This window comes from Sus scrofa, chromosome 15 (assembly GCF_000003025.6).
Source record: "Sus scrofa isolate TJ Tabasco breed Duroc chromosome 15, Sscrofa11.1, whole genome shotgun sequence".
Taxonomy (NCBI): Eukaryota; Metazoa; Chordata; class Mammalia; order Artiodactyla; family Suidae; genus Sus; species Sus scrofa.
The window spans coordinates 15,922,024-15,934,899 of NC_010457.5; the positions used below are offsets into that span (position 1 = coordinate 15,922,024).

The following is a 12,876-nucleotide window of genomic DNA, read 5'->3' on the forward strand; positions in this document are numbered from 1 at the left end:
CCAAGGAAGCCTTTCTAAGGAGAGCAGGCTCAGGCCCACATACACATGGAGGCATGAACTCTGTGGAATATAACACAGAGATGTTTCATAACTCATTCTCCTCTTCTATGGAAGGTACCTCCACAACCCTTGCTTGGAGACCTCATCCACTAATCTGGTTCAGAGATGCATATTTGAAGGGAGAAAGGAGGCCCAATGAGGTGTGGAAGGCTGAGAAGAGCAAGTCCCAAATTACTCAGCAGGCATGGCTGCAAGTCAGTATGAAACTCTGCCTTCTTTTTTTTTTTTTTTTTTGTCTTTTTTTGCTATTTCTTGGGCCGCTCTCGTGGCATATGGAGTTTCCCAGGCTAGGGGTCTAATGGGAGCTACAGCTGCCAGCCTACACCAGAGCCACAGCAACACGGGATCCGGGCCAAGTCTGCGACCTACACCACAGCTCACAGCAATGCCGGGTCCTTAACCCACTGAGCGAGGCCAGGGATTGAACCTTTATCCTCATGGTTCCTAATGGGATTCATTTCTTTTGCACCACAACGTGAACTCCTGTTTTTTTTTTTTTTGTTTTGGTTGTGCCTGAGGCATGCGGAAGTTCCTGGTAAGGGATCAAACCTAAGCCACATTGGTGACAATGCTGAATGAACCCTTAACCACTAGGCCACCAGGAAACTCCTGTGAATAGTGTGTTTGTGTATATGTGTGTGTGTTAAAAGAATTAGCATAGCTTCTGTCACCCTGTTTGGCATTTAAAAAAATAATTTCTTTTAAATGTGCTTTCAAGTCTAAAAAATGGAATAGGTCCAGGTTTCTCTTAATCTCTTGGAGGCCCAGGAAAGAGAACTGGTTGGTGGTACACATTCAGAAGCCATCAGCATCCAGACTTTAGTGAATTGAAAGCATGGAAATTAAGGGGTTGCTTAAGAAAGCTCCTTTATGGGAAAGGAGGGCTCTGGGACCATAACATTTAATGGATTCCCTAAATAGCTGCCTGCAGAGGGTAACCAGGAATGGCTGAAAGAGATAAGAGAAAATCAAATGAAATGAGGTCGGGGAAATATGGCCAAAGAGGGGGGTAAGTAAAATCAGGAGGACGCAAGTCTACAGTGCATTTGAGAGAGGAATTAACCAATAATGTCAAAGATTCTATGATTTTTCCCAGTCAGCTCCAGCCACAATAACTGCCAAATCCTTCCTCTCCCCTCCCCGCGCCAGTACTGCTTATTCGTCTCTTTTAACTCTTCCACGAGGTTTTATCCGGTGGTTTACGGTTTATTTCCTCCAGTTAGACTCAAGCAGGAGGTCTCAAGCAGGACTGAATCTTCATTTTCCTTTTCCTTAAGGTCTTACGCCTTCTGCTCAATTGCTCTCAGTGAGATGATCTGAACATTTGAAAAACCACTGGAACAAACAACCTATCTCTAAACCGGCTCCTAGCAGCCAAACTGCGCAGGCGCAAAGGCAGACTTCCCAGCTTACTCAGGTCTTTGCATTTGGCGCGAAATCTCTGCTACATGGGCGGGGCAAAGGGAAGAGCCGCGCTCATTGGGCAGGCTTGGCGCGAAATCTCTGAGCTCCTGCGCCACGATTGGCTCCGACCTTTCCAGTGGGGGACGAGGGGGCGGGGCGGAGGCGGCGCGCGCAAAGCGGCATCGTCTAGGGAGAAGCTACTCTTGGCGATCGAGCGTGGCGCCGGCGGCTCCTCAGCGCTCGGCAGCCATGGACCTCGCGGCGGCAGCGGAACCGAGCGCCGGCAGCCAGCACTTAGAAGTCCGCGACGAGGTGGCCGAAAAGTGCCAGAAATTGTTCCTAGATTTCTTGGAGGAGTAAGTCGGCGAGCGCCCCTTCCTCGCGGACCTTCACCTCAGGCTCCTCCCGGCTTCCGGAGCCCGGGCGCTGTGGGGGCCGCGAGTGTTCTGGAAATGAGGGGTTGCGCGCCGGGGAGAGCGGCCCACGGGAGGCTTAGCTGGGCTGCTGGAAGGAGCCTGGGTCGGGCCGAGCAGGGCTGGTTTCCAGCGGGTGAAATGCATCTGGAGCCCTTTCTCAAACTCGAGCGGTGCGCAGTGCCCGGTACCGAGCGCGTTAGGCCCACCATTCAGTCCTCACAGACTGAAAGGCTAGTGGTTGCCTAGCCCCGGGTTCCCGGTGCGGACATTGAGGCTGGGTGGGGATGCGTAACTTACCGGTTAGGCCGCACGTCGGCTGGGTGGTGTGGGAGGCCGAAGTGTCCTCGGAATCCTAGTGGGAGCTTGGCTGGGGTCCGCCGAGGGCCTGGCAGCCCTGGAGCTTGTGCAGATCCAAGTGGCGGTGACCTGTTTGGTTGACAGATGTTCCGAGGGGCCGCCCTGCGATGCTTATGTCGTTGAACGCACCCGCCCATCTCTTCCTTTCCTTCCAATCCCTTAAGCCTCACTTTTTTTTTTTTTTTTTTCTGTTACCTTTTTTAGGCCCCAGGCATCTCAGACCCCCTCGCCCTGGCTTACAGCCACTACCATCTGCTACTTTTCTTAGTGCAGATACATCATGGCTCTCCTTGAGGATGAACCCCACTAGCTCCAGGAGAAATAGAAGCACTTTGGAATGTCTTAGAAAATTATTTTTTAAGAATCCTTTTTTTTTTTTTTTTTTTGCTTTTTAGGGCCGCACCTGTGGCATATGGAGGTTCCCAGGCTAGGGGTCGAATCGGAGCTGTAGCCACTGGCCTAGGGCACAGCAATATCAGATCAGAGCCCCTTCTGCAACCTACATCGGCAGCTCACAGCAATGCTGGATTCTTAACTTACTGAGCCAGGCCATGGATGGAACACATAACCTCATGGTTCCTAGCCAGATTCATTTCCCCTGTGCCACATGGAAACTCCAAGAATTCAGTTTTTAAATTTGATCATTTTTTGCATTGGAACTACTCATCGATGACATCCTTGGCCCGAGACTCTTTGTCATAGTCCTAAAAAAATATCATGTGGTTTTACTAATATTTAGAAATTCACTAAGTTGTTAGCACTAGGTATAGTGAAGCTTTAAAAAAACTATATCATATCTTAGGAAAATGCTTCCCATCATTAAAATTTCTTGTAGCCATATTCAGGGACCCTAATGAGTTCAGTGTCTTTAAGGCTCATTAACATGGCAGGAAATTTTTTTTTTTTTATTTTGGTAAAATATATGTGATCTAAAATTTACCTTTTCAACCTTCTGTAAATGTATAGTTCAGTGGCACTTAAGTAATTTACCTTGTTAAACAACCATCACCACCATTCATCTCCTTTTCTTCTTCCCAAACTGAAACTCTGCACCCACTAAACAGTAACTCATCGTTTCACCCAGTCTATGAATTTGACAACTCTAGGTACCTCAAACTTGGGGTCATACAATATTTGTCCTTTTGTGACCAGCTTACTTCACTTAGCATAATGTCTTTTTTTTTTTTTTTTTTTGTCTTTTTTTTTTTTTTGTCTTTTTGCTATTTCTTGGTCTTGGGCCGCTCCCGTGGCATATGGAGATTCCCAGGCCAGGGGTCCAATCCGGAGCTGTAGCCACCGGCCTACACCAGAGCCACAGCAATGCAGGATCCGAGCCTCATCTGCAACCTACACCACAGCTCACGGCAATGCCGGATCCTCAACCCACTGAGCAAGGGCAGGGATCGAACCCGAAACCTCATGGTTCCTAGTTGGATTCGTTAACCACTGTGCCACGAGGGGAACTCCTTTTTTTTTTTTTCTTTTTTTTTTGGTCTAGCATAATGTCTTCAAGGTTCATACATGTAGCGTGTGCCAGAATTTTCTTTTTAAGGGTGAATAGTATTGTATGTATATGCCACATTTTGTCTCTTCATCTATCCATATAGATATGGGTTTCCATGCTTTTACTATTGTGAAAAATTCTGCTATTTTATGAAATTCTTATATACTTAAAACCATACTTTAGCTTATATTTCCCTACCTTTGGTGATGTTACTCTCTGCCTGACAGCTATTTATCCTTCAAAACCCAGCTAAATATTCATACCCCTTTTGTAAAACCCTATTAAACTTTTAGGCAGTGCAAATATTATGTTCCCAAGGTGCCATTTTCCATTATCCCTGGTAATAATCTTTACTTGTCAGCCATTTCATGTGAATGTACATCCCATTCCTAATCCCACATAGCCACCACACCACCTTACAAAGGTCCTTAATTAACGTTTGATTTCAACAAATAATGTAGTATAATGTAGTTGTCTTCACTTCCTTGCAGTTTGCCATGCAGTTAGTTAACTGCTGGGCATAATGATGAGCAAGACAAATAATCCCTGTATTTGTTGGGGCGAAAATGTTAGTTCCCTTTCAGAATACCAACTTTGATTTGGCATTGCTTATGGAAAAAAGTCCGCATTTTTCACAGCTGCTTTTTTTGTTTTGTTTCTTTTTTTATTTTATTTTATTTTTGTCTTTTTAAGGCCGCATTCGAGGCACATGGAGGTTCCCAAGCTAGGGGTCTAATTGGAGCTGTTGCCGCTGGCCTGTGCCAGAGCCACAGCAACACCAGATCTGGGCTGCATCTGGAACCTACACCATAGCTCATGGCAACACTGGATCCTCAGCCCACTGAGCGAGGCCGGGGATCGAACCCGAAACCTCATGGCTCCTAGTTGGATTTATTTCCACTGCACCACGACAGGAACTCCTGTTTCTTGTTTTTGTTTTTGTTTTTTTTTTTAAAGGCCCTACCTATAGCATGTGGTTAAAGGTCCTACCTATAGCATCCCAGGTTAGGGATCCAATTGGAGCTACAGCTGCTGGCCTACACCACAGCCACAGCAACACCAGATCCTTAATTCACTGAGTGAGGCCAGGGATCGAACCCACAACCTCATGGTTCCTAGTCGGATTCGCTTCCGCTGCACCAGGATGGGAACTCCAGAGTCTTCACAGCTGCTCTTTACAGTTTCATCTTCCACAGCCATTCTGTCATCATCGACGCTCCTCCCATACCTTTTCTGATTTTAACCAGTCTGTCCACACTCATTTTTCTTTCAAATTTTAAAAGTGTTTCAAGGCAGAATTCCAGTGCTGCCTTTTATTTGCATGAGGTCTTTCTAGATGTTCCTGTTAAGCAAAATTAGTTTTTATTCCCCTGACACATTTCTTGGACCACTTCCTTTTTTTTTTCTTCTTAAATTTTATTGTAGAAAGAACACTTAACCTGAGTCTACCTGCTTAACAAATTTATAACTGTACGCTATTGTTGTGCAGTAGATCTGTTAGACCTTATTCCTCTTGCTTGACTGAAAGTTTATGCCTGTTAATTATTACTTCCATATTTTCCTCTTCCTCCAACTACCCATTCCATTTTTTGATTCTGTTAACTTAACTGTTTTGGATACTTCATGTAAGTAAAATCATGCAATATTTCTTTCTGTAATTGGCTTATTTCACTTAGCACCTTGTCTTCAAGGTTCACCTATATTGGGGCATTGCAGAAAATATCCTGTTTTAACATTGAAGAGGGAGTTCCTGTCATGGCTCAGCAGTAATGAACCCAGCTGGTATCCACAAGGATGTGGGTTCGATCCCTGGCCTCACTCTGTGGGTTAAAGATCTGGTATTGCTGTGAGCTGTGGTGTAGGCCAGCAGCTACAGCTCCAATTAGACCCCTAGCCTGGGAACTTCCACATGCCGTGGGTGTGGCCCTTAAAAAAAAAAAAAGCAAGATTGAATAATATTCCATTATATGTGTATACTGCATTTTGTTTATTTGTCATGGACATTTATTTATTTATTTATTTATTTTTTGTCTTTTTGTCTTTTGTTGTTGCTATTTCTTGGGCCGCTCCCGCGGCATATGGAGATTCCCAGGCTAGGGGTTGAATCGGAGCTGTAGCCACCGGCCTACACCAGAGCCACAGCAACGCGGGATCCGAGCCGCGTGTGCAACCTACACCACAGCTCATGGCAACTCCGGATCGTTAACCCACTGAGCAAGGGCAGGGACCGAACCCGCAACGTCATGGTTCCTAGTCGGATTCGTTAACCACTGCGCCACGACGGGAACTCCTGTCATGGACATTTAAATGTCTTTTCCCTCTCCTTAGTAGTAATGTCTCCTGTGAGAGTGTCAACCATAGGAGAGGAGCAACACTGTCATTTCCAGCTTATGGTATCTCTGGCATAGTACTTCGCAGATAGATGATATTTATTAAGTAATTAACAGAGTTAGAACACGCTGTATTTGAGGAAGATATTTGATTTTTCCTCAGAACCTAATCTGCATGGTTATGTTCAAAGAACAAAAAGCAAATATATTTGTATGATATTTTGGAAAAAAGCAGCTTTACTTTGTGTGTATGTATGTTTTGGTTTTCCTGGGGTCTTGGGTACTGAAGCACCTCATTTCTGTGTATTTGTTTTTGTTCTGGTTCTTAAATCAATAACTAATCTGTCAGTTTTCCCTTTAGAAATTAAATCTTTGGATTTTAACTTGAATTTCTTTCTTTTTTTTTTTTTTTTTTTATTATTATTTTCCCACTGTACAGCAAGGGGTTCAGGTCATCCTTAGATGTATACATTGCAGTTACAGTTTTTTCCCCCACCCTTTCTTCTGTTGCGACATGAGTATCTAGACATAGTTTGAATTTCTTGATTTAAAATTTTCTAATCAACAGATGCTAACTGCTTATTTATGTTATGTACAATTAAGGTCGGAAGATGTTTTCCTGTGTTTCGAGCTTTGGACAAAACATTTGACAGGCATTTTCTCATTTAATCTTCACAATAGTCTTTTAAGATGATGTTCTAATCTTTTTTTACCACTGTTATTTTTCAAAAAGAAGGATGGGTTTAGAGAGGGTACGTAAACTGTCCCCAGTTATACAACTATTAAAATCGGCTTGTCTGATCATAAAGCTGTTAATCTTTAACCTACACTGAATTATCAGGCATTCAGATTCTTATTTTTACTAATTCTTCAGTTTACTATGACTTGCATGTATCCGCAGATTCCAGAACAGCGATGGAGAAATTAAGTACTTGCAGTTAGCTGAGGAACTAATTCGTCCTGAGAGAAACACATTGGTTGTGAGTTTTGTGGACCTGGAGCAATTTAACCAGCAACTTTCTACCACTATTCAAGAGGAGTTCTATAGGTAGAGTGTGTTAATCTTTTTTTTTTTTTTTTTTTTTTGTCTTTTTGTCTTTTAGGGCCTCACAGCGGCATGTGGAGGTTCCAAGGCTAGGGGTAAAATCGGAGCTGTATCCGCCAGCCTGCTCCAGAGCCACAGCAACTCAGCCGTGTCTGTGACCTACACCACAGCTCACAGCAATGCCAGATCCTTAACCCGCTGAGCAAGGGCAGGGATCGAACCCACAACCTCATGGTTTCTAGTTAGATTCATTTCCACTGCGCCACGATGGGAACTCTGAAATCTTTACTTTAAATAGACATGGAGCCTGGGAAACCAGCTCTTCTTGGTGTGGAAGTGTTCATTTGTGAGGCAAAAGGGGCAGCTATCACAGAGTTCCTTTGATACAGCCAGTGGTCATTTTTGGGCTGCTCTGAACTAATTTAGGGCTTTGTGGAGTTAAATATTTTTCACATGCAAATGTTGAAAACCTGTGCTTTCTATATAGTTTTACCGTGTTAAGAAGCTTGCTTACTTTGTGTTAGGCATTCAGTGCTATTGCTATATCATTCATTTAATCCATTCCGTCTCACTCTTCCCCATGTCATAATATGTATAAATCCCTTGAAACATTTTCAAAGCTGAGTGGTAATTTTTTTGGCAGAAATTAGTTGTTATGTTTAATAATTTAGGCTTTTGTTCTGCTTTTAATTGCTATATAAAATAAGAAACATCTTTCTACACTAATCTTTCTCTGCATTTGGATTAAATAAATGTGACAATCTTTATAAATAAAATCAGGTTAAAGTAAACACTGTTGACAGTTAAAGAGAAATGAAGACCCAGGATTAAAGAGACATAATTCTGTTCTTTTACCTGGTGAACTGGGAAAGGGAGGATTTAGTTCAGTGTTTCTAGGCATAGAAATGTTTGGAGGGATACTAGGCAGTTTATTGTGAAAGTATATAGCAAGAAAAGTTGTATTGACCAATGAGTAGAGGTGGAAAATCAGGGCTGATGGTGGAAACACCTGTGCCCATACCTCATGTACAGACCATACAGCAGTTCTGTCTCCTGAAAGCAGCTCATTTTTCAGAGGATTTCCAGATCCTGCTGCTTAAACCAAGCTGCCACAGCTATTGGGAACTTAAATCACATTTCTGTGAAAAAAAGCCATTGGTAATTTGATAGAGTTTGCATTGAGTCTATAGGTTGCCTTGGGTAATATAATCATTTTAACTATTGATTCTTTCAATCCAAGAACAAAATATATCTTGAAAATTTTTTAACTTTTTGTTTTGTTTTCCGTTTTCTGTCTTTTTAGGGCCGTACCCATGGCCTATGGAGGTTCCCAGGCTAGGGGTCTAATCAGAGCTACAGCTGCCAGCCTACGCTGCAGCCACAGCAACGCCAGATCTGAGCCATGTCTGGGACCTACACCACAGCTCCCAGCAACGAAAGATCCTTAACTTACTGAGTGAGGCCAGCGATCGAACCTGAAACCTCATGGTTTCTATTTGGATTCATTTTGGCTGTGCCATGACGGGAACTCCATGAAGATTTTTAAATTTGTATGGAAGCACAAAAGACACCAAATAGGTAGCAAGGAGTCTGCCTTGCTAGGTAATAAAATGCTCAGGTGGCAGGTAGAGTCAGAGGTGTGGCTTGCAGTGTATGCACTAAATGATTATTTAAAGATAATAGATATTCAGGAATAGCATTTTATCTTTGGATTTGTATTTTCTTAGATGTATTTGTTGTGGAATAGAGGATTGAAGAAGCTTCTAAACCTAGACCAGATCATAGAAATGTCCTGCAGAGTTAAATTCTAAAGCTTGGTTTAACCAGATAAAATTCCTTAGTTTCAGCTATTGGGAAGCATGATGGGGAAGGAGACTTGGTTAGTCTGTTGAAGTTGTTAGTTGATTTTTTTTGTTTGTTTGTTTATTTTTCAGGGTTTACCCTTACCTATGTCGCGCTTTGAAAACGTTTGTCAAAGACCGTAAAGAGATTCCCCTGGCCAAGGATTTTTATGTTGCATTCCAAGACCTTCCTACCAGACACAAGTAAGAAACCCTTCTTGGAAAGGATTATTAAAAAAACAAAACAAAACTCCAAATAATAGGCATCACTTAATTGTCAAAGCTCAGAAGATTGTAGTCTTGAATCTATAAAGAGTTATACCAGTTATCCAGAAGGTTTAATTTTGTAATACCTATATAGCCAGGGAAGTGGGATGGGAAGTAAGTAGAGCAATTTCTGGGGATTTTCATATTTTAGGATATCTTTTAAGGGATATTTTAGGTGAAAAATTAGTTTAGTAAAAAATTATGAAGACTTAGAGCAGTCACAGAAATGTGTCTTTGGAAATTTTTGTCAAGAGCTTAAAGAGCATAAACTTTTAAATTGTTTTTCCTCTTAGCAGTTATATAAAGAATAAGTTTGCTGATACTTGGTTACTTTGAAAACTTAAACCACTGAAATTATGAAATTACCAAGTTGTGGAGTTCCCACTGTGGCACAGTGGGTTAAGAATCCAGCATTGTCTCTGAGGTGGTGAGGTTTTGATCCCTAGCCTAGTGCAGTTAGTTAAGGATCCAGCATTGCCGCAGCTGTCACAGCATTGGTCACAGTTGTGGCTCGGATTTGATCCCTGGATGGGAAACTTATATCCTGCCAGTGTGGTGGAAAAAGAAAGAAGGAAAAAAAAATTACCAAATCATTTAAGGTAAAATGGGTTTGTGAAATAGTTTTCTGAATTTCCAGGTTCAGAAAAAAAATCTTTGCCCATGATAACTTTACTGTGAAAATAACACATTCTTTAATTTCTTTGGTGTCTTTCACATCTTCATTTATGTATTTTGTTGTAGTTGTATGTATATTATACTTTAGGAATGGGCTGTTAACTAAATCATTCTTGTGGGATAGTCCAGTGAATACCTTATCTCTTGTCCCTTATTTCTTTGTTGTTTTAAGCATCGAATATCCTCTCATTAAAAGAGAAAATTGTCATAGTTTGGAAATGAGTATTTACTAATGCAATATCTGTCTTTAAACAGAATTCGAGAACTTAACTCATCTAGAATTGGTTTGCTCACTCGCATCAGTGGGCAGGTAGTACGGACTCACCCGGTTCACCCAGAGCTTGTGAGCGGAACTTTCCTGTGCTTGGACTGTCAAACAGTGATCAGGGACGTAGAACAGCAGTTCAAGTACACACAGCCAAACATCTGCCGAAATCCAGTTTGTGCCAATAGAAAGAGATTCCTGCTAGATACAAATAAATCAAGATTTGTTGATTTTCAAAAGGTATTTAGATGTTTAAATCTGATTCAGCCTATGCTAATAATTCACTTTTAGGCACTTGTAATTATTCTCATAAGCTTACTTAGGCAATGTTAATCTCAGTTTTTATTTAAGTGAAGCATTGTCGATTATAACTACAGATTTAAGCTTTTGTAACGCACACTTCAATATCAGTACATGTGTTTTAATCTTTAATAACTTGGATTAGAAGCTCTTTCAGACAATGTACATGTCAAAGAATAAATAGTAACCATTGTTACTGTTACTGTGAACTAGAGTTAAGAAAACTGAAGAAATAAGAGACTAGTTGATATGACTTGGAGTTGGTGGTTAGAAGGGAAGAAGACATAAATAAAAGGATAGGTGAAAATGGACATGCTTGTCAATAGCAATGAGGATTTATCATGATTAAAGTAGAGGAATTAATTAATTAATTAATTAGAGGAACCAAATTGGAAATCATCTGAGAGGCATAGAGGCATGATTTGGTATGAGGCATAGGGGTACTTGGAGTCTTAAATCTCAGATTGAGAAATTTGGATTTAATCTTGATAAGCAAGGGGAATATAATTTCAGGGAATGTGAATTTTTCTTTGTTAAAGGAAGACTAATGGGATAGTCATCAGTAGTATTTAATAAAAGACTAATAGGCAGTTGTAGTTACTTGGGCAGAGTTGGATGATAGCAGTAAGAATGAAGGGGCTAAGTCCTTTAGTACTTACTAACTCTGGAATATGCAAAGAGGAAAGAAAAGTTTCAGTACCTCAAGCACTGGGAGAATGAGTAGCAAACTAAAATAAGTAATTTTTTTTTGTCCTTTTAGGGCATATGGAAGTTCCCAGGCTAGGGGTCTAATCAGACCTGCAGCTGCCCGCCTATACCACAGCAATGCCAGATACTTAACCCACTGAATGAGGCCAGGGATGGAACCCAAATCTTCATGGATACTGCTAGTCGGGTTCATTACCACTGAGCCACAACCGGAACTCCAGTAACTTCTATTAAATTCAGTTTTTAGTTCTTACTTACTTATGATACTTGGTTTATTAGAAGCATATACTCTACCAGTCACTTTGGGTTAGGGATGCTTTATTTGAAAAGACGTGATATAACAACCAAATACAATGTATGAATCTAGATTGGGTCTTGGTTTGGGGAAAAAACAGCTGTAATAAAGGACATTCTTGGCAATTGGGGAAATTTGAAGATGAATTAGATAATCAAAAACGATTTAATTCTCTTGGTGGGATTGATAGTATTCCTAGGAAATGGATGCTAAAATATTTGGGGACGAAGTATCTTGAGTTTTGCAGCTTCTTTCAAATACTACAGTAAAAGTATGTGTGCGTTTTAGGAAATGTTAACAGTTGTTTTGAGGTGGAGAGTATAATAGATGTGAAGTTTTTCATAAAATTTCCCTGACAGTTTAGAGGAAGATGGAATACAGAACAGATATTTAAAGTCAGTTTGAACAAAGAGAAAGAAGTATTTCTTAATGAGAGTAAAAGTGAAGTTGAAGTTTTTAATAGTTGTAATCTCTTAGCAAACTGAAAGGACTTTTATGGTAGAGATTTTTTTTTTTTTTTCCCCCCCTAGGGCTGCTCCCATGGCATATGGAGGTTCCCAGGCCAGGGGTCTAATTGGAGCTGTAGCCACTGGCCTACACCAGAGCCACAGCAACGCAGGATCCAAGCCGTGTCTGTGACCTACACCACCACTCATGGCAACGCCAGATCCTTGACCCACTGAGCAAGGCCAGGGATCAAACCCGCAACCTCATGGTTCCTAGTCAGATTCATTAACCACTGTGCCATGATAGGAACTCCTGGTAGAGAATTTTTAAGATGAATGTTGGCACATGTCAGAAGTATGTAGGAGTTGCCATTGTGGCTCAGTGGTTAACAAGTCCAACTAGGAACCATGAGGTTGTGGGTTCAATCCCTGGCCTTGCTCAGTGGATTAAGGATTGGGCATTGCCATGAACTGTGGTATAGGTCACAGACGTGGCTTGGTCTGATGTTGCTGTGGCTGTGGCTGTGGTGTACGCTGGCAGCTGTAGCTCTGATTAGACCCCTAGCCTGGAAACCTACATATGCCGTGGGTGCGGCCCTAAAAAAAAAAAAAAAAAGTCTGCAAACTGGTAAGATAATTTAGGATATGTCAATAATTGTGGCATTTAATTTAGATTGCATGGCATTTGAAAAAGATGACTTCTCATTCTTGGCCATTTGTCTTTGTTACAGGTTCGTATTCAGGAGACTCAAGCTGAGCTTCCCCGAGGGAGTATCCCCCGCAGCCTAGAAGTGATCTTGAGGGCTGAAGCTGTGGAGTCAGCTCAAGCTGGTGACAAGTGTGACTTCACAGGAACGCTGATTGTTGTGCCTGACGTGTCTAAGCTTAGCACACCAGGTCAGTAATCTGTGGCTCAGATTTAACAAATTCTTGGTTACCTAACCTACAGAGTATCTGGTTTCT

The 12,876-nt window shown here is 41.7% G+C and overlaps 1 protein-coding gene across 1 annotated transcript in view; it reads left to right on the forward strand.

Moving 5' to 3' along the window:
- Positions 1,615-12,876, forward strand: part of MCM6 (minichromosome maintenance complex component 6) — a 54,950-nt gene continuing 43,688 nt past the window's right edge. Inside the window, exons 1-5 of the mRNA XM_021075844.1 lie at positions 1,615-1,820; positions 6,973-7,119; positions 9,051-9,161; positions 10,155-10,404; positions 12,645-12,810. Of these exons, the coding sequence (XP_020931503.1) occupies positions 1,714-1,820; positions 6,973-7,119; positions 9,051-9,161; positions 10,155-10,404; positions 12,645-12,810 (781 nt within the window). The 5' untranslated portion in view covers positions 1,615-1,713. The remainder of the gene's footprint in view (positions 1,821-6,972; positions 7,120-9,050; positions 9,162-10,154; positions 10,405-12,644; positions 12,811-12,876) is intronic.